At 36.4% G+C, this 19522-nt stretch overlaps 1 protein-coding gene and 1 long non-coding RNA gene across 7 annotated transcripts in view; one reads left to right on the plus strand and one right to left on the minus strand.

Annotated features, from left to right (window-relative positions):
* Itpr2 (inositol 1,4,5-trisphosphate receptor type 2) overlaps positions 1-19522 on the plus strand; it is a 471319-nt gene that overhangs the window by 362722 nt on the left and 89075 nt on the right. For all 3 annotated transcript variants that reach the window (XM_005328880.5, XM_040280879.2, XM_078015042.1), the window contains 3 exons: positions 9135-9242; positions 13942-14134; positions 17596-17721. In XM_005328880.5, the coding sequence (XP_005328937.2) occupies positions 9135-9242; positions 13942-14134; positions 17596-17721 (427 nt within the window). The remainder of the gene's footprint in view (positions 1-9134; positions 9243-13941; positions 14135-17595; positions 17722-19522) is intronic.
* Positions 11101-19522, minus strand: part of LOC144364898 (uncharacterized) — a 31114-nt gene continuing 22692 nt past the window's right edge. For 2 of the 4 annotated variants that reach the window (XR_013423008.1, XR_013423009.1), the window contains 2 exons: positions 17541-17735; positions 11101-14635 (listed from right to left, as the gene is read on the minus strand). This is a non-coding gene — a long non-coding RNA (uncharacterized LOC144364898). Of the gene's footprint in view, positions 14636-17540; positions 17762-19522 lie in introns of all 4 variants that reach the window. The other 2 variants (XR_013423007.1, XR_013423006.1) reach the window with 1 other exon arrangement.

Here is a 19522-nt window from a genome sequence, read left to right on the forward strand (position 1 = left end):
TGAGCAGCAAGTTGCTGTGTCACAGTTTTACCAATTAGTAAAAGTAGAACACAGAAGTACCAAGGAATAATTATTGTTCAGTATCATTCAGAAACCATTTCTTGATATATATTTCATATGTATCTATATCAACATTAATGAACATTAAAATCCTCATGGTAAGAAGATAAATATGAAATGTTTTAATAAAGGATGCCAGCAAAAATGGAAACCTCAAATCTGTCATCTTTATTTCTCATTTTTGGATTTAAAAATGCATGATATTCTCCAAAGACTCTGTTGTAGGTATATGTGTGTGTATTTGTGTATAAATGCACACACATATGTTTTTACTCCTACTTAGTTGCATTTATATTTAACTGAATGACAGATGTATCATGATTGATAAGGAGGTGCATGATTATCTCCAACAAATAATGAAGGAATCCTTACCTCTCCTTAGCAGTATTCACTTTTGGAGGATGTTTTTATTCTTTCACAAGGCCAACTCTCTGCCAGTGTTATTGATTCCTTCTTCACCCCCACAAATATACATATACACATATATATGTATAATATCTATATTTGCCTATTTGTTTATTTATTTTTAGGTACTGGGGATTGAACTCAGGGGCCACTCAACCACTGAGCCACATCCCCAGCCTTATTTTGTATTTTATTTAGAGAGAGGGTCTCACTGTTGGCTTTGAACTCATGATCCTCCTGCCTCAGCCTCCTGAGCCACTGGGCTTACAGGCATGCACCACTGCACTTGGCCTATCTATTTATTATATTGCAATATATATATACATATATCTGCTCACTTATTGTATTACATTTTTGTTATATATTTTAATATTATTGTGTTAGCTTTTCTGACAAACTTCCTGAAATGATCAACTTATAAGAAGAAAGATTTATTTTGGCCTACAGTTTTGGAGTTTCACTCTATGATCCACTGGCCCCCTTACTTTGGCCTATGGTGAGGCAGCCATTATGGTGGGGATCATGTGCCAGAATGAAGCCTGTTCACTTCATGGCTGGCACCTGAAAAGGAGGAAGAGGAAAGGGGCTGGGGTCCCAATATCCTCAAAGGCATGCTCCTCCAATGACTGAAGACCTCCCACTGGCTTCACCTCTTAAAGAGTCTACCACCTTGACAGCATGGTGAGCCACACCTGTAATCCTAGGCATTCTGGAGACTGAGGCAGGAGGATCACAAGTGCAAGGCCAGCCTGGGCAACTTGGTAAGACTGTTTAAAATAAAAAATGAAAGGCTGTATATATATATATCTCAGTGATAAAACTCCCCCTTGTTTTAATCCCCAGGACCAAAAAAAAAAAGGGATTCCACTGCTTCCCAGTAGTGTGACACATGAGAACCAAACCTTAACACACAGGCACATGTCCCCTTTAGGGGGACACTCACCAAAACCAGTCATTATGGTAGTTGATAAGCAATCCCAGGCATGGTTTTCTTATTTGTGATAATAGCCTAATAAGTGTTCATTTGGGCAGAATTCTTTTGGCACTCTATACTAACTATGCATGCAAAACATAGACATCATTTCCCTCCCATATATAAAATAATTGCTACTGTTTTGGCAATTATTTTCATGTGGATTACAAGTAGTTCTAGGACCAGGGGTTTCCTACCTACAATATCATTCTTGTTAACATTCAGGGCAGCTGTGCAGGTTCAGACTCTCATAATTACTAATATTGATTGTTTTTAGTTTTCTGGATCATACTATATAGGGACATCAGCTAATTTCAAGTACTGTTGTGAGCGTCTCTGTCAATAGTCAAGTTGGATGTCATAAGGCATAGCCCTTGAATATCTTCGTACCTGTTTTTCAGTTTTTAATTAGGGTTTAAATTAGATTTCTTACTGTGACATCTCTCCACGATGTGCCAAACAGTCCAGGAACTTACGATTTTTTTACCTTTTTTTTTTCCAGAACATATAATAATAATAATACTATTTCTTCTTTGGATGCTGTGTTTGTTGTTGTTTAATGTTATATAAAAGGATACATGGCAGGGCATAATAACAAATGTGGCAAAAGAGTCCATCATTAAGAAAATTGATTGCCTTTGGTTGGCAGTATTGTTATTCTATGGAATACTTTTAATAGAATTGCATACAAAGGGTTTTAAATTTTTGGAAACTAATGGGCATATGTTAATTGGTCTCTGAGAAGTTGCATTTGTAGCAAATTATAAATTTGTACCCAAAATACTCTATATTGGTACCATTTCATGTATTTCACAATCACTAAGGTTGGGCTGCCATATAGCTGTTGCCCAAATCACTTAGAACCTACCAGAAGGGATATACGCACATCAATAATCATAGGCAAGCAAGAAAAAACATTAAAGTATTTTTTCTGGGAATTATCATCTGATTTCTAATTTCTATTCACCTTTCCTCTTTATAGAGGTGGAAACAGAATTTATTGAGCCCTTGCTTAACTTTAACAAACAGATATATGTCATTAATCAGCCAGATTCAACACGTATTTATTGAGCTTATTTTATGAACCAAGTTTTGTTTCTGGCTCTAAGAATACAGAAATGAATAAGACCAGGCCCTTTTCCTTAAGAATATCACAGCCCACTGGAGAGAAATAATAGTGAGTAAGATAAAATATGATAAGTTTTATGATATAGGAATGTGCAGGGCACCGTGTCAATGCAGAACAGAGACAAGCAAGCAGGCTGCTAGGTCAAGAATGACCCTCAGTGGCAAAGAATATAAAAGATGAACAGGTAGAAAAAAAATGATGGATCCACAGTTTGGCTATTGTGAATTGTGCTGCTATAAACATTGATGTGGCTGTGTCCCTGTAGTATGCTGTTTTTAAGTTCTTTGGGTATAGACTGGGGAGAGGGACAGCTGGGTCAAATGGTGGTTCCATTCCAAGTTTTCCAAGGAGTCTCCATACTGCTTTTCATATTGGCTGCACCAATTTGCAGTCCCACGAGCAATACATGAGTATGCCTTTTTCCCCACATTCTCACCAACACTTATTGTTGTTTGTCTTCATAATAGCTGCCATTGTGACTGGAGTGAGATGATATCTTAGAGTAGTTTTGATTTGTGGTAGATGAATGGATTAAAAATTGCCATTTATACACAATGGAATATTACTCAGCAATAAAAGAGAATAAAATCATGGCATTTGCAGGTAAATGGATGCAGCTGGAGAAGATAACGCTAAGTTAGCCAATCTAAAAACAAAAACAAAAACAAATGGTGAATGTTTGATATAAGGTGACTGACTCACAGTGGGGTAGAGAGAGGGAGCACGGGAGGAATAGATGGATTCTAGATAGGGCAAAGGGATGAGAAGGAAAGGGAAGGGACGGGGGTTAGCAAAAAAAAAGAAGAAGAAGAAGAAAGGAAGGAAGGAAGGAAGGAAGGAAGGAAGGAAGGAAGGAAGGAAGAAAGAAAGAAAGATTGATTGATTGATTTGTGGCATATAAAGGAATTTTTTTTTTTTTTTTGCCAACCAGGGAAGGCTCCTGGGGTCTTAGTTCTTAAAGTTCACTTATTAGTGATTATGCCTATTTCCTGTATAAAATGAAACTTCAAAATAAATTCTTAAAAAATTCAAGAGAAGTAAAAAAAAAAAAAGAAAAAATGCTGGAATTATTTTTCTTTTTTATTGTTTTTTAAAAATTATATATTTGAAATTTTCCAAGATATGTGTAGCAAACTTATACAACCCTGAATGAAAATGTTGCTTAAGACTTTGAACGTGTACAAGAAGGCCTAGAAGCTTTTTTTTAAGTGCCTTTTAGAATGCTTTATATCTGCAGTAAAACAAAATAAATGTAAATTATCTCATTAAGACTGCATAAAGAAGAGAGTTTCTAAAATGTTTCTGCTAAGCAAAATATACTAAATGTAAATTTTTTGTATGGGTTTCTTTACCATTAGTTATGATGCATAAAATAGAATTATTTTCTTCAAACAATTTTAGTAATTTTAATATCATAAAGTAACTGTAAAGAAGTAAAAGCTTTTTAATAAATTAATGAGAAAATATTGAAGTCACTAAGTTACTTTACCTTAAGAAGCTGTCAACTAAGTTTTAAAGAGTTCTGATTTTACATTTAATTGATTTAAAATATGCATGAGCACCTACTATGTGTAAGACACTGTTCTAAGCCTTGGAAATATAGCATTGAATGAATCAAATGAAAATCACATCCTAATTTACATTCTTTTCTTTTTTTTTTTTCCTAACTTACATTCTTGAAGGGGGAGAGTTAATGAACAGATCCATCACAAAATATACTGTCAGATGATAATGTTTTATGGGGAAAACTAAAGCAGGAAATGGGATTCAGTGTAGCAGAGGAGGCAGGTGGAGGGTGGGTTGATCTTTTCAAGCTTGGTTACTGGCAAGACAGTATTGAAAAGGAAACCAGAAGTACGCAGGGGGGCAAGATGTGCAGGTGTCTAAAGGATGAGAATCCAGAACAGAATAGCAACTGCAAAGACCCTGGGTTGATAACATGCTACTTGGGTAGAAGGGACAGTTGGGAGACCAGTGTGGCTGGGACTGAGTCACCAGGGGGAGGGTAGAAGAAGAGAGGTGTAGGAAGATCAGAGGGCTATTATGAGGTCATGTCTCTGGCTCTCAGATAATAGCCATGTGAGGGTTCTGGGTAGGAAAAAGACATAATCTGACCAGCAGGATCACCTCAGCTCTGTGTTAAGGCTAGACTCAAGAGGACAAGGGTGAAGCAAGGAGACTTGTTATAAGGCTATTGCATGAATTTGTCATAATTTTCCTGTGTACTTATATGAAAAAAAAAACATAAGTGAATCCCACCACTGTGTACATCCACAAGAATGACATCCTAATTAGAATAAGATATAAATATGCATGTATAATTTTATCCAAATGAATTCTACTATCATGTATAACTAAAAAGAATCAATTTTAAAAATGGGGGAAAAAAGGCTATTGTAGTATTCCAGGTGGGAGACTTGTGGATCCAAACAGCGTGGGAAGGAGATGTGAGACACAGTTAGCCATATGGGTGTACCTGCAACTCATCATTACCAATCAGTGAGCCCTCACTGTCAATAAGCTCCATTGCAAATATTCCACTTGGACTAGTTCTGCCTCACTTGTACTTCCTTCTAGTTCCCCAGTTACTACCCCTTTTAAAAACCACATTAGAAGCTAAAAATCATTGGTTCTACCATCTTTTTATTGTCCCTCCTGGCTTCACTTCCTCCTTCATTCAGCTTAGATTCCATAGTCCTGTTTAAATTCCTTGCATAGACTCTTAGTTCCTGTTGTCTTTTTTGATGGTGTTGACCTCATCCAGCCAAACCACAAATCTCATTAGTTACAACTTTCTGTCTCCTGCATGCCTGCACCCAGACAGCTGAATGTCACTGGAGAGAACCCAGCAAACATGCTCACTGTTCTCGCTGTGACCATACAGAAAGGAGACCCTTGAGGCTTCTTGACATTCCTACTATATTCCCCAAGCCCTTCTCTTTCCTTACCTGACTTCTTCATACCTTTGCTTCATTAAAAATCCAGTGCCTCCTCTTTCATCCTCATTATTAGCCTCCTATTTTGCCAAGAAAATAAATGTAACCAGAAAAATGTCTTCTCTGTGTTCCCACTGTCACAGTTAGCCCCTACCCCTGCAAATCTCTGCTGTCTCTGGGGTGCATTTTCTAAGGCAAAGCCTTCCACTTAGTGCTGGACCATTCCACACTCCCTGACAGCACTCCAGTAATCGTTCCTGTTCTCTCAAAATCAAGCCTGACGTTTCCTATATTTAAAACCAAAAGCTCCCTTTTGCCCCTCTCCTTGTCTAGCTAGCCTAAAAATTAAAAGTGTTCCTGCAAGTGAACGCTTGAATCTAGGAAAACCAAATTTGGGGGGCAAAGTAGGACTGGTGAAAGGATCAGTCCTGCCCAGTATCAATGAAATCCGAAATCCAGTGCAAAAATTTTTGCAGAGTTTCCAGTAAACTCGGACTTTTCTGCAAGCTATTCCTTGGCTATCCCCAAAGCAGTGGTCCTCAAGAGTTTCCTGTACTCGCACTCACTGGTTTTATCTCCTCTCCTCCCATTCTTACATAAACTCACTACACTTTTCTTCCCTCACCACCTGGAACTGCTGCTATCAAGCTTATCAGTTACCAAACAGAATGACACTTCCCAGGCTTCATTCCATTTGCTTATCAGCAGCATTTGATGCCCATGGTCCTGCCCTCCACATTGAAATTCTTTCTTCACTTGGCTTCCAGAAGTTCCATTGCACTATTTTGTGTCTCCATGCCTACCCAGCTTTCTCACTCTTCTTTGACAATGGTTTTCATCTTCTTTATCTCTTTTGAATTTCATGGAGCTCTTTTCTTGGTCTAAACTCACTTTTCGATGATTTCACTGAGGTTCATGATTTTAAATGTCAGCCATATTGTGACATCAAAAACCAAAATTATAGCAGATTTTATTTAGAAATCGTGATTAGCTTTATTTGTGATTCTAGACACAGGAAATACTTTTCCTAGACTTGGGAAGTACTTATTCTTTATAAAGTTGGATAAATGCAAAGACATTGGTTTTATCAACAGAACAGGGGTGAGGAAAACAGGAATGAAGAACAAAAAGTGGACTGGTCATTTAAAGTTACTCTCCCTGTAACACAGGAGCAGGGAAATAGACAACAGAAAAACAACTGACTGGTTGACATGAGGTTACTTCATATTACTTAGTAAAGATTAAAATAGAACTAAAAAGCAAAAAAATAAAATAAAGAGAACTTCATTGTCACACAGATTAAAATTGGCCTGTTGGAGAATTTGGCTCTTACCTTTCTCTTAAATTCTTGGAAGTTCAAATGATAATTTAGTTTCAGTTTGATGCCATGGAGCTTTAGCATGATTGACACCATGTTGAGTTTTAGGCTGGTCTCTTGGTGCCTAATGTGGAGGCTTAGACCGTGGTTTCCTATAACTGTTACCACTGACAACCCTAAATATATATTCAAGCCCTTATCTCTCCCTAGAACTTTTGACAAACCTATCCAACAGTGTGATCCATGTCGCCTTTATAGGGTGACATTGAAAGTTTTTAGGTATCCAGACCCAAATCCTGACTTTCTGCCCCTAAATTTGCTTTCTTTGTATTTCCTCTTAGTAAATGACATTTCTAAACTTAATTGCTCACGTCAGTAATTTTAGAGTCAGCCTGTGATAGATTTCCAGAACCATAACAAAATATCTGATATAAATATCTTAAAAGTTGGAAAGATTTATTTTGGCTTGTAGTATCAGAAGTTTCAGTTCCAAGGCCAAGTCTTGGCCTTGTTGCTCTGGATGCCTGTGGTGAGGCTGAGCATGATGGTGGAAGCCATGGTGGAGCAAAACTGCTTGCATCGTAGGAAGGGGCAGGGTCCCAAGATTCCCCTCAAGGGCACACTCCCAGCAGCCTGGCTTCCTCTAGGTAGGCCCCCCACTCCTAAAGGTTCTTCCACCTCCCAAGAGCACCATCAGCTGGAGACCAAGCCTTCATACAGGAGCTTTGGGGGGACATTTCAGATTTAAACCATAATATATCCTTAATTCTTCTTGTGCCCTAGATTCAATATTTAAATAAATCATGCCAGTTTTACCTTGATGAACTGTCCACTTTTTGCCACTTGCTAATGTACCTGAATGGTGACAGTAATTTTATCCATTGAAACTCATTTAGATTTTTAGTAACACCTATAAGTCACAACAAATTTTATGACTATGGTTTCTAATAAAATTTTATATAATTCCCATTTAGTTGAACACAAAATATAAGTGAAAATCAGGAAATGATTTTCTTGAATGATTTACAAATGTTTCTGAAAGTCAATTCTAAAATAATAATTTTAAAAATTATTTGTTCTACAGCGGCATCAATGGAATGAATATTTAACTCGCCAAATTATCACTTCCGAGGAAGATACTCATTTGGTTTTATTGGTCCTATATTGTTATTTCAAATATATCTTCATTCCATCTAGTTAATATTTGTATTAAGATCTCATAAATAATGAAGGACTTGTTTATTGCCCTATAATGTTGATAAAATACGGAATCTGGAGCCATATTGTTTGAGTTTAATACTGGCTCTACTGATTTCTAGTTATATTATTATAGAAAAGTTTCACATTTTCTATGAGTTAGTGATAATGATATTATGTACCCCAGGATTTCTTAGTAGGGTTAAATGAGATCATGTACTTAAAATGCTTAGGACACAGAAAAGACACATGTACTGTGCTAGTAGTAAAAGAATTATATAGCAGAATATCACTAGCAATCCTTGGGGAACTTGAGGAATAAAATATTTGAAAGGTTAAAGACATTGCAAGGTCTCAGGAATTGTTCAAGACAACCTTAAAAGAGACTTCTAAAGGCAATAGGTACTAATTATCTATAAAGTAAGAGAACAAGCCAGCAAATATCTTAAACGTTTAAATAAGAGAGAAAGATTACTTCTACAGTGGTAGTGAAAATCAGGAAATGATTTTCTTGAATGATTTACAGTAGTAGCTTGAAATAATTTAAGATGAATTTTTTGTTTTTTTAAATACCCAGTTTCAATTACAGTAAAATAGAAATCCATACCCATGAAGTACCAATTTTTTTAGACTTAAGATGATAAAGCAAAGGACTTCAGTAAAAACTACTGATGGGAAACTTTGATTAGATGCCTTAAGAGAAATCCTCTGAAATACAGAGGACTACTTATGCCCACCAGGAAGCTACCCTTTATATTACTTCCACTACCCTCTGATCTATTGCACTGTTGATCAGGCAGTTTGATCTGTGAATGTAGTTTAAATTTATTACAGGGAATATTTTTACATCTGTATCACTGTGGACATTTCTTTTTCCTGGCACAATCATATACTTATTGAAAACATAAATTTAATTAACAAATGTTGACAGCTGATCCTTAGTGACTTGATTATGTATGCCTTTCAAATATAGACCTACTTTCTTGATATATAACTAGTTGCCATTTACCCCAGGACTGTGAAGTTGTCTCTACAAATGGACAAAGGAATTTTGAAGTGTGAACCAGGAAAGAGGAAATGAAAATATCTCAAACCTTTATCCTTTTCCCTCTCTAGTTGGCCCGCCACAACAAACTGTTACAGCAGATGCTCAAACCGGGATCAGATCCAGATGAAGGAGATGAAGCCTTAAAATATTATGCCAACCACACCGCCCAGATTGAGGTAACCATCTACTATTTCTTGAAAGGGACCAACTGTGAAAAAAAAAAAAACATGTTTACTTTCTATTTGAGACCATTTTCATATATTTTCCTAGAGCAATAAAGCAGCATTGAGTGATTTAAACTGAAAAGTATATACTAAAAGAGGATCTATAAGAAATGGAGGTGCATATCTTTCAAAGTTATCTTTTTTCTTTTTTCTTCTTCCTTTACCAGAACTATATGTAAATTGTTTTCTAAAATTAATAGAGTGATTTTATTTTTGTTGTTTGATTGTAGACACAATCATTGCAGAGCAGTGATATTTTAGAGACAGGATAAATATTATAGAAGTCATGATTCTAGAAAATGTTACTTTTTAAAATTGTGGAATGCTTAATGCAAAAGAGATCTCTGTGTGTCTTAGGAAAATAGAAGTGTAGAAGACGTAGAAGGTACTAATAACGTTTTCATATGACTTAACTTGCAAGGTTCAACAATTTCCATTTTCAGTGTGCATCAATTGACCCCTTGCCACCCCTCCCCTCAGATTAGATATTATTTACTTTTATTTAATGGCCAGTGGGAGTTCAGGAGGTGTGAGTCAAAATGCACTTATCATTATATATTGGGAGACCCATATGGCTGTCATTTACTAGCTATGGTATCATTTTCACACTAGTTGACAGAACTAATCAGGCAGAAGTGAGCAGAGTAGTCGATTCTTGTCAGTCCTAATTTTTACAATCATGTGTGCATTCATTTTGGCAAATATTTTTAAATCTTTAGCAGAATGCATGATGCGCATCACTGCTCTCAGGATATATAATTGCTATAACTTATTGTTTACTATTGCCAAATCTTTGGAATAATGAGCATTATTACTTTGTGTGGCAAAATGAGTTCCTTGCTCACATTTGTCAGCATTAACAGTACCACAGCTTTGGTGTCAAACTTGACCTAGAGCAGCCCAGAAGCTGGACCTGGAGCCAAAATATTGCTCACTACATCTGGTGCTTAGGAACTGGGAGTCAGGAGGCTGAAAGAATTAATACAAATAGATCATCAAGTCATAAAGGTCCTGAGGACGGTCTCAGAAACCAAAGTACCGAGCAAGGAGATCAGAAGAGATCAGGGAATAGCAGGCAGAGTGGGCAGATGAGAGAGGGGGTTGTTTATACCTATGAGAGATGAGAGCTGCTGTTGGAGGTGGTTTTATTGATTCCCAGCAGTGAGGAGAGAGCTATAAATTCATTCTGTTAATGTTTACTGAGCACTCACTACCAATTCACACATATGGAAGATAATTCTGTGCAGTAAGTATATAAACAAGGCTCAAGGAAGTGCAGAGGAAAGAGCAATTAATTGTGCCTGGAATTTTTCAGGATAGATTTCATAAAGAAGGCTGCCATCAAGAATAGATTACAGATTGGATACAAGTTTCTCTTTACTAATGATCAGGAAGAGGGCTTCAGATAGAAAAAGGGAATGAAGACAAAATGTGAAAGAGCACAGGGAGGGGATGATTCTTACAAAAAGAGCACTCTGGTTGCTGTTTGGAGAAAAATTTAGAAAGAGAAGGCATTAGGGAAGACAGGTGAATCAGACAAGATGATGTGATAATAGGAAAGGTGAGAGATGGTAGTATTGAAGATGGTTGGATTGGAGAATATATGTACATGCAAATATATATATATATATCTGCATCTCCAGTCTTTGGGTTTCAAACTATATACACACACACATTTGCACACACATAGGTAGAGTTATATACAGGTATATATTCACATATATAGACATCATAACAAGGATTAATTTGGATTGTACATTGTATCAGTCAGTTTTGGTGTTATTATAAAAAAAAACCTGAGATAATTAACTACTAAAAAGAAAAGGTTTATTTTGTCTTATGATTTTCGAGGGTCCAGTTCATATTTGGGTGGACCCATTGCTTTTGGGCCTGTAGCGGGTGGTACATCATGGAAGGGGCACATGGTAGAGCAAAACCACTCATTATCCAGAAAGCAAAAGGAGAAGAGGAGAAGAACAATACCTTCTGTTTCTTCAAAGGCATGATTCCTTAGGTCTAAGGACCTCTTGCTAGTCCCAAACTCCCCAAAGTTTCACTACCTTGAATGGCTTTTAACACATGAACCTTTGGGTTCCAAACTATAGCGCATGTGTAAAATTAGTAAAATGATGTGAAAAAGGATGCCCCTGGGCTGTAGGATGAATAAACAGACAAAAGTTGGTGTCATGTATGGAAATCCTGGGAGAGAATGAATTTTTGCTGTTAAAAGGTAGATTATTTGTTCATTCTTAGGTAAACTGAATTTGAGGTAAGGGTGATACACCCACGAAATTCAACATAGAAGTCCAGGTTTCAAAGGAGGGGTCTGGGTTTATGGTATCAATTCTTCACATTGACCAGTTCTCATGCTCATTCAAAAATCAGCTTAAATGACCTTCTCAGAGGGGGCTCCCCTTCTTCCTCCAGGCATTCACTAATTCCACCCCCCCACACACACCAGGTTTCCATAGCAGTTTCCATAGCACTTTAGTCCTTCTGTTAGTTCAATGCCGATCACACTCTGGAGTATTGTTGGCTTTATGTATATTTCACTTGTTTTCAGTTTGAGACAGGGACTGGTCTCAATCATCTTTGTATTTCCAAAACTAAACATTGTATCCAGAGCGTAACTATAATAATTGATATTATTGAGGATAATAATTTATCTGTAAATTATAGACTTAATGACCCTAGGAAATAGAAAGTATCTCATGTTTATGTGTCTGTCTAAGAAGGAATTGCCCTGCAGTGATGTTGCTTCTACTTTAAATTCTTTGTATAACAGAGATCTCAGTTCTTCTGAAGGAGATTGCTTTAATTTCGAACAACCCTAATAATCAGAAAGGTTTTTCTTAAACAAAGAATTTTCACTAGCTCATTATAAAGTTTACTCTCTGTTGAGAATATTTCCTCCACTCTCAGCATGGTAGCTTGATGGTGACATTTGAAGAACTGTCATGATTGCTAAACCTCAGGTTCTTATAGATAGGTGCTCACATTGTTTTCAACTTTGATTTCCCCAAAGCTCCTCACCTAAAGACTGAATAAGCATTTGCTGAATGATTTGTGGAAAAAATTAACCATATTTGGCTCTTTGCGATTAAGTTATTCCATTTACTTAAGTAATCCCTCCAGTTTGTCAATGCCCTTTGTAAAATGTGACAACCAGAATTAAACATGACATTTCATAAAGGGACTGAATAGCTTGTCTTATAATAATCAAGATTCCATTTCTTTAATGCACCCTGAGATTTTTTTAGTGTTTGACACTTTTTAATCAAGTAAACATTTTTTAAAAATTTTTCAGATGGTGGCTTACCATACTGTATATGTCCAATTATTTTATATAATTGATTTTTAGTCTATGTGCAGGAAGTTTTATTTACCACTACTAAATTTTATCTTGTTTGCTTTATGTCAGTATTCTACCTTGTAGTTTGACTAGACCACATATAGTGTAGGATATCTTCAATTATAAGTTTAACAGAATACCAACTCACAGTTATTCAAACAACAAAAGCATGTTATCATCTGATGGAAGGTCTGGAGGTGTAAGCACTCCTACAACTGATTCAAACATGTAGGCTTTTCGTGCTTCTGCTGGGTTTCTTCTTTCACCTTGCCTCAAGGCTGCAGAGTTGCAAGGTCCACACCTTTATACCACCCTTTATTCTAAACAAAAAGAAAGAGGGTGCAGGGTATAAAACAAAAAAACAAAACAAAGCTTGTGTTTTCTGTGTTTGGTTTGGGGCCATTATTATTTTGTCCCAGGTGACTCTCTGCCTTTATTAGGAAGTAAAATCTTTTCTAGAAACACCCACCACCACCCCCATGCCCCTAGAGATTTCTTCTTATGCCTCATTTTCCAGAGTTAGGTCATATGCCCACTCCCAAACTAGTCAATGGCAAAGGGAAATAAAATTACTCTTCTGTATTTAGACCAATCCTTATTAATTCCTAAGGACTTGAAATGAACCTTGAAGTTTAAGCTTCATAAATTCTTTGTTACATAGTGAATCTGTGTGAAAATATTCAGCCTCGTTTTTTGGTCTAAAGTTAAATGGTCACAAATACCAATTAAGGGGTGCCCAAAATAATGACTATACATGTGTGGGCACATGCTTAAAAACGGTATTGTTCCTACAAAAATAGGTTTTGCCATGCATAGGAGAACACTTTAATAATATGAAACACCTTTCCCTGTAGAACTGAGGATGCACTTGAATGTCACTTGTTACCCAAGATCCCTCTCAGGAAGAACAGACCAGGAATAAAACACAAATATGCTAAGGGCTGGGTTTGAGGCGACAGCCAGTCACCTGCTAATTAAGACAGTCTTCGTTCTCTGGTGTACTTCATGAAAAAAAAAAATAGATGGCAAAACTTTAATGCTAACTCAGAATGAAAGATTAATTTTTTCTTATTTGTAATACAGTATGCTACTATGTCAATTAATTGCTCTTATTTTATTTAAAGGTAAAATGCAAAATAAAGTACAGTAAAGGACTATTTTAGGAATTTTAAGCCAGCACATTTTTTTTCATACTGGATTCATAAAATATTAGTAAATAAACTCATGCTGAAAATTAAATAATAGTCTAAGACTCGGGTATGCAAAAGGCTAAAATCAAATGCAAATTATTGTTTTCAGATTGTTCGGCATGACAGGACCATGGAGCAAATCGTTTTTCCTGTCCCCAATATTTGTGAGTTCCTCACTCGTGAATCCAAGTGCCGTGTGTTCAATACAACTGAGAGGGATGAACAAGGAAGCAAAGTGAATGACTTCTTCCAGCAAACAGAAGATCTCTACAATGAGATGAAGTGGCAAAAGAAAATCAGGAGTAAGTACAAAGACCTAAGAGGACTAGTTCTGTGCATAGCAGTAGATAAGTTGGTACTTTGGGGACACATGATGCCAATTCACTTAAATAGTTTTTAAATTTCTTTCCAGTCTGATGTCACTGAAGCCACTTACAGACTTAAGAGTGTAAGCCTAGTCTATAAGTGGAGACAGGTACCTGTGACTGCCTGAATGCAGAAAGGCCTGATTACACATTGCCTGTCAGTGATGATCCTATTTTTTAAATACATGTTATGAAATGCAAGTTTGCAGCTGTAAGTTTCAACCACTGGGCAGCTGCAGGTTTGAAGTCCATGAATAGGCACCACTGGCCTCCGATAGTCAGTGAACAGGGTGGGGGGATGTCAGCACCAGTGGACGCCTCATGCTCTTCTCTATTGTCCTGGGTTTGAATGGATTGTCCGGTGTTTTTCTGAGAGTCATCCTTTCTTTTAACATAGGTTCCCTTTCCATATCAAATAAGCCAAACCTTTCATGACACCTGTATTCAGAGAGAGCAAGTGTTACAACTTTACAGTTAAAAATCATTCTCACTACTTATATCTCAGACCTCCAATCTATTTGGAAACACTGAGTTTTAATATTTAAATTTTTTTAACTTTAAATAAATTTTAATTTATTTTCTCAGATAAGGGATATCATGAATTTTTAACAAAAATTGGTAGGGGGAAGTTCTTGATTAGGATTTTTGGTGTTTTTTGTTTGTTTGTTTGTTTTGTCTTTAGGAGAGGTTTCCCAGATAAGCTGGCCTCTGTATATCCTTCTAGTTTTCTAGGAACCTTAGTGAGTGTGATTTATGAACTTGAATTTAGCTTGAGAACCACATCTTTGGATATAGGATTGTGGCATGCATTTTTAGACTCATCCTAGTAGCACGTATGAGAGAAGTCAAGAGAGAAATTATTCTCCCTTAGCATTTTACCACATAGAACCCTAAGGAATAAAGTGACATTTTTGAGTGTCCATAATATATGTAAGGACTCAGTAGTTTTATCTGAGACATTTGAAAACCATGCATTTTCTCCTGACCAAAAAGCAAATTGAATAGTGAGCTGCCCTGGAGTCTGTGCTTTTTATTTACATAAATATCTTGTTATGTCTGAACAAAATCTGAAAATTATTTCCAAAGTACATTTCACTTTAAAATTTGGAAACAGCCATTTCCATGGCTGTTGTGAACTAGGAGTCCTCATTTTTAAAAAGCAGAATATTAGTCCATAAAATGCCATGGCTAGCTTTTTCTAGCATGAAATATTCCATCCCAAGGGAAGAAAAACAACATGGACTGAACAGAAGAATAGTTTGTAAGTGAACAGCAGGCGCTAGATGGGGATTCACAGGGTATATCTGAAAAGTTTCTAACCTCTACTTGAAAATCAATAGGCCTCCCCCACAATTAACTCCAGTATTTTAATCCTGTTGTTAAGATATTAAAAGTTAGAGAACAAAGGGTGGTAGTGCCTAGGGCAAATTGGGCTGCTAGTCAACCTTGAATGCACTAAATGTCTGTTCAGTTATTTAAAAGAGGTAGAAAGAATAAATGGGATGATATCAAACTAAACAGCTTCTTCGCAGCAAAGGAAATCATCAAGAGCATAAAGAGAGAACCTACAGAATGGGAGAAAATCTTTGCCACCTACACATAAGATAAGACATTAATTTCCAGAATATTCGAAGAACTCAAAAGCTTAACCAAAAATAAAAATAAAAATAAAACCCAAATAACCCTATCAATAAACAGGATTGCAAATTAGTGCAACCACTCTGGAAAGCAGTATGGGAGACTCCTCAAAAAACTAGGAATGAAACCACTGTTTGACCCAGTTATCCCACTCCTTGATATACATCCAAAGGAAATAAAATCAGCATACTTCAGTGACACAGCCACACTGATGTTTATAGCAGCACAATTCACATTAGCTAAGCTATGGAACCAACCTAGCTACCCTTCAACAGATGAATGGATAAAGAAACTGTGGTATATATACACAATGGAATATAATTCAGCCATAAAAAAGAATGACTTTATGACATTCACCAGTAAATGGATAGATGTGAAGACTATCATGCTAACTGGAAGAAGCCAATCCCCAAAAAACAAAGGTCAAATGTTCTCTCTGATATGTGGGTGCTTACCTACAACAAGGTTGGAGGAGGGAAAGAATAGAAGTTTGGAGGATTAGACAAAGGGGAATGAAGAAAAGGGAGGAGGGATAAGAAATAGGAAAGACAGTAAAATGGATCTGACAAACTTTCCTATGGATGAATATGAATATACCACAGTGAACCTCTGAAATAAAATGTCACTTTATTCCTTATGGTTCTATGTGGTAAAATGCTAAGGGAGAATAATTTTTTTCTTGACTTCTTTCAAACGTGCTACTAGGAGAATCTAAAAATGCATGCCACAATCCTAATTAAAATGAGATATGTTCCATGTTTGTATGAATATATCCAAATAGATTCTACTATCATGTATAACTAAAAAGAACAAATAAAAAAAGAAAGAAGTGAGTTTCAGTTAAGGTAGATGACATTCAGTAGATGTGTTTACTAATTCATTTCTGATAACAGACATGGAGTCCCGTTTCTAAAAATGTTCTGCAAAGTCTCTCTCCCACTTAGAGATATTTCTTTTTTGCAGAGTTCATCTTTTTCTGCCGTTTCAAACCCAACAAGTTGTTAAGTATTGTGGTTTAAAATGTAGATAGTATAAATCACTTGTTCTCAGTAAACAGTACTGTGCTGTGGCATTATGTTTCCGATTTTAGGCAACTACAGCTGTGTCATAGGAATTTTCATTGTAGATGTACCTGTGCTAGGGTCTTTTGTTATTGTTGTTTTTGTTTTTTACTTTTAAGGCATGGGAATGGGACCAGTTCATCAGGGTTACCAAATTGTACAGTGATGTATACCATTTCATTAAAAGGGACCTCAGACAGCTGCTAAGCTGCCTTCCCCCCTAATTGGTTCTGGGGATAGAGTACAGAATCCCCTTTTCTACTTATTTTTTTTAATTGTAATTGAACTCAGAGGCACTCTACTGAGCCACACTACCAGCCCTTTTATTTTTTATTTTCAGACAAGACCTCACTAAATGTCCCATGCTGGACTTGCCATCCTCCTGCCTCAGTTTCCCAAGTAGCCCCTGCACCTAGCCAGAACCACCTTTTCTGACCACCATTAGTAATTGCAAAATTACTCAGTCTTCTACTGCAGGGTAGGTGTAAACTGGCTGAAGGATAAAAAAAAGGAATGAAATAGAAATCTCCCTGTGGTATTCATTATTTTCAATAAATTAAGACATAATTGATGTTTACTTAAATATGATTTTATAGTAGTTGACAAAAATGGATTTAATGCAATATTATTTCAGTTAGACTTACCTGTTAAAATCCAGATTTATTTTCTGTTCTGACCCGTTGCACTTTCTGCTTCCAGACAACCCTGCTCTGTTCTGGTTCTCGAGACATATCTCTCTCTGGGGGAGCATTTCTTTCAACCTGGCCGTGTTCATCAATCTAGCAGTTGCTCTCTTCTACCCATTTGGGGATGATGGAGATGAAGGCAAGTGCTTGTCTCTTCAAATGATCAATGTTTTAAAATTCTAAAATTAATATACTACATAAGTTCCTTAAAACAGCTCTGAAATAAGGAAAGTTTAATTATTGTCAAATAAATTTTTCTGTTATTGAAAGCATGATGGTAAGTAGAGTGTTCAGTAAACTGTGGTCAAGAGGAATATAATTTTACAAAAGAAATCTCAGATATACATGCACATATATGCAACCTATATTTTTTTGGTTTTGATTCTATAATATTATATATAATAATATAGAAAGTTGAATATTTATAACCTTGGTCTTTAAAATGCACAGTATAAGACAGAATATAATAATAGAGAATAAAGGATATTGACTATGAAATTAGTATTATTAAACTAATAATGCATGTGGTTTTATAAGGGTAAAGGTGAGATAAATACCATTTTAAGTGAAATGGGAAATAAGGTAGAAATATACTTAAGGGTTTTGAGAAATAAATTTTGTTTGAGTTTGACAGTGCACATGGAAAAATATGTTACAAGTGAGGGAAACAAGTAAATGTCTTTGCAGTGGGCATGGAAAGAGTGGGGGGGCATGAAAAAATTAGCAAGTGATAACTGAAATATTTTTGTATCTCAAATGATAATTATAAAGTGCTTTGTATTTACAGGATTATTGTGAGAATTTAAGGAGTTGCTATAGGTAAAGCATTTAGAATAGTGCTTTACCTATAGCAACTCCTTAAGCGTCTGATAAAGTTGAGTTGTGGTTATTATAAGGCACAGTATGTTCATGCTACCAAGGGAAGCCTGTTGGAAAGGTGTTATGATGAAAGCAACAGATATTTAAGCTCATTTCAGATGAACTGGAAGTGAGACAAAAAATGGGAATCCCGGAGAAATTTTCTATTTTACAAGTCCATTATAGATAACAAAAATATTGAAGTCTTAATCTTTAGCTACAATTTGTGTGGTCATGAAAAAAAGTTTTCTTTCGTTAGAAGACATTGCCAATGATAGAATATTTGTCAATAAAGTGGATGTGTGAGTTAAATATCAGTGAAAACTGTAGCAACTCTTTGGCCATCCATACTGCACTAGGAAGTGGAAACGGCCTGCCTCTTCGGCCCTGTGTTTGATCTCCTTTAATGTGAACTCTTGGCACCTGAGGAGTGTAACTCTTGTGACAAGAGAAGTCCAGCATGAAATGATAAATCACTATCATCTGTACACAGACTGTTGAGACTAGGTGGCAGAGTCCCAGTTAATAGAGGCATAAAGTTTTAGAGTTGGATGCAACTCTAGAATTCATCCAGTATGAAACCTTTATTTGACAGATGCAGAGATGAAAACCCAGAGAGGCAAACATGGCTGATCTCAGAGTAGAAGTCTAAACCTTTTGTTTCTAATCTGGGACCTTTCTTCATGAAAGATTGTACTGGAAGCATGTAGATAGCAGGTGCTCCTTCATACATGACCTCATGTCCCCTCAGTTCCATTCTGTGATGTCGCTGACATGACCAGCAGAGATGAGGTGTACAGCCTTTGCTGCCACCTATTATGCATGAAATGGTGTTGGGAAATGCCATCCACCTGGACCACTGTTCCTTACTCATTCAGGAGAAAGCAGAACACCGGATGTATTTTTAATACTAACCTGACTGATAATAGTTATAATAGTAATATTGATAATAATAATAGTGGCTGATGTCATTTACCATTTAGATTGGGTCAGGCAAAATGCTCAGCACTTTACATACATAATTTCATTGAATCTTCCTGACAAAACCTGTAAAGTGAGTACTTTGTTCTGTTTCAGATTTG

Source organism: Ictidomys tridecemlineatus, chromosome 6, assembly GCF_052094955.1.
Source record: "Ictidomys tridecemlineatus isolate mIctTri1 chromosome 6, mIctTri1.hap1, whole genome shotgun sequence".
In the NCBI taxonomy this organism is placed as follows: Eukaryota; Metazoa; Chordata; class Mammalia; order Rodentia; family Sciuridae; genus Ictidomys; species Ictidomys tridecemlineatus.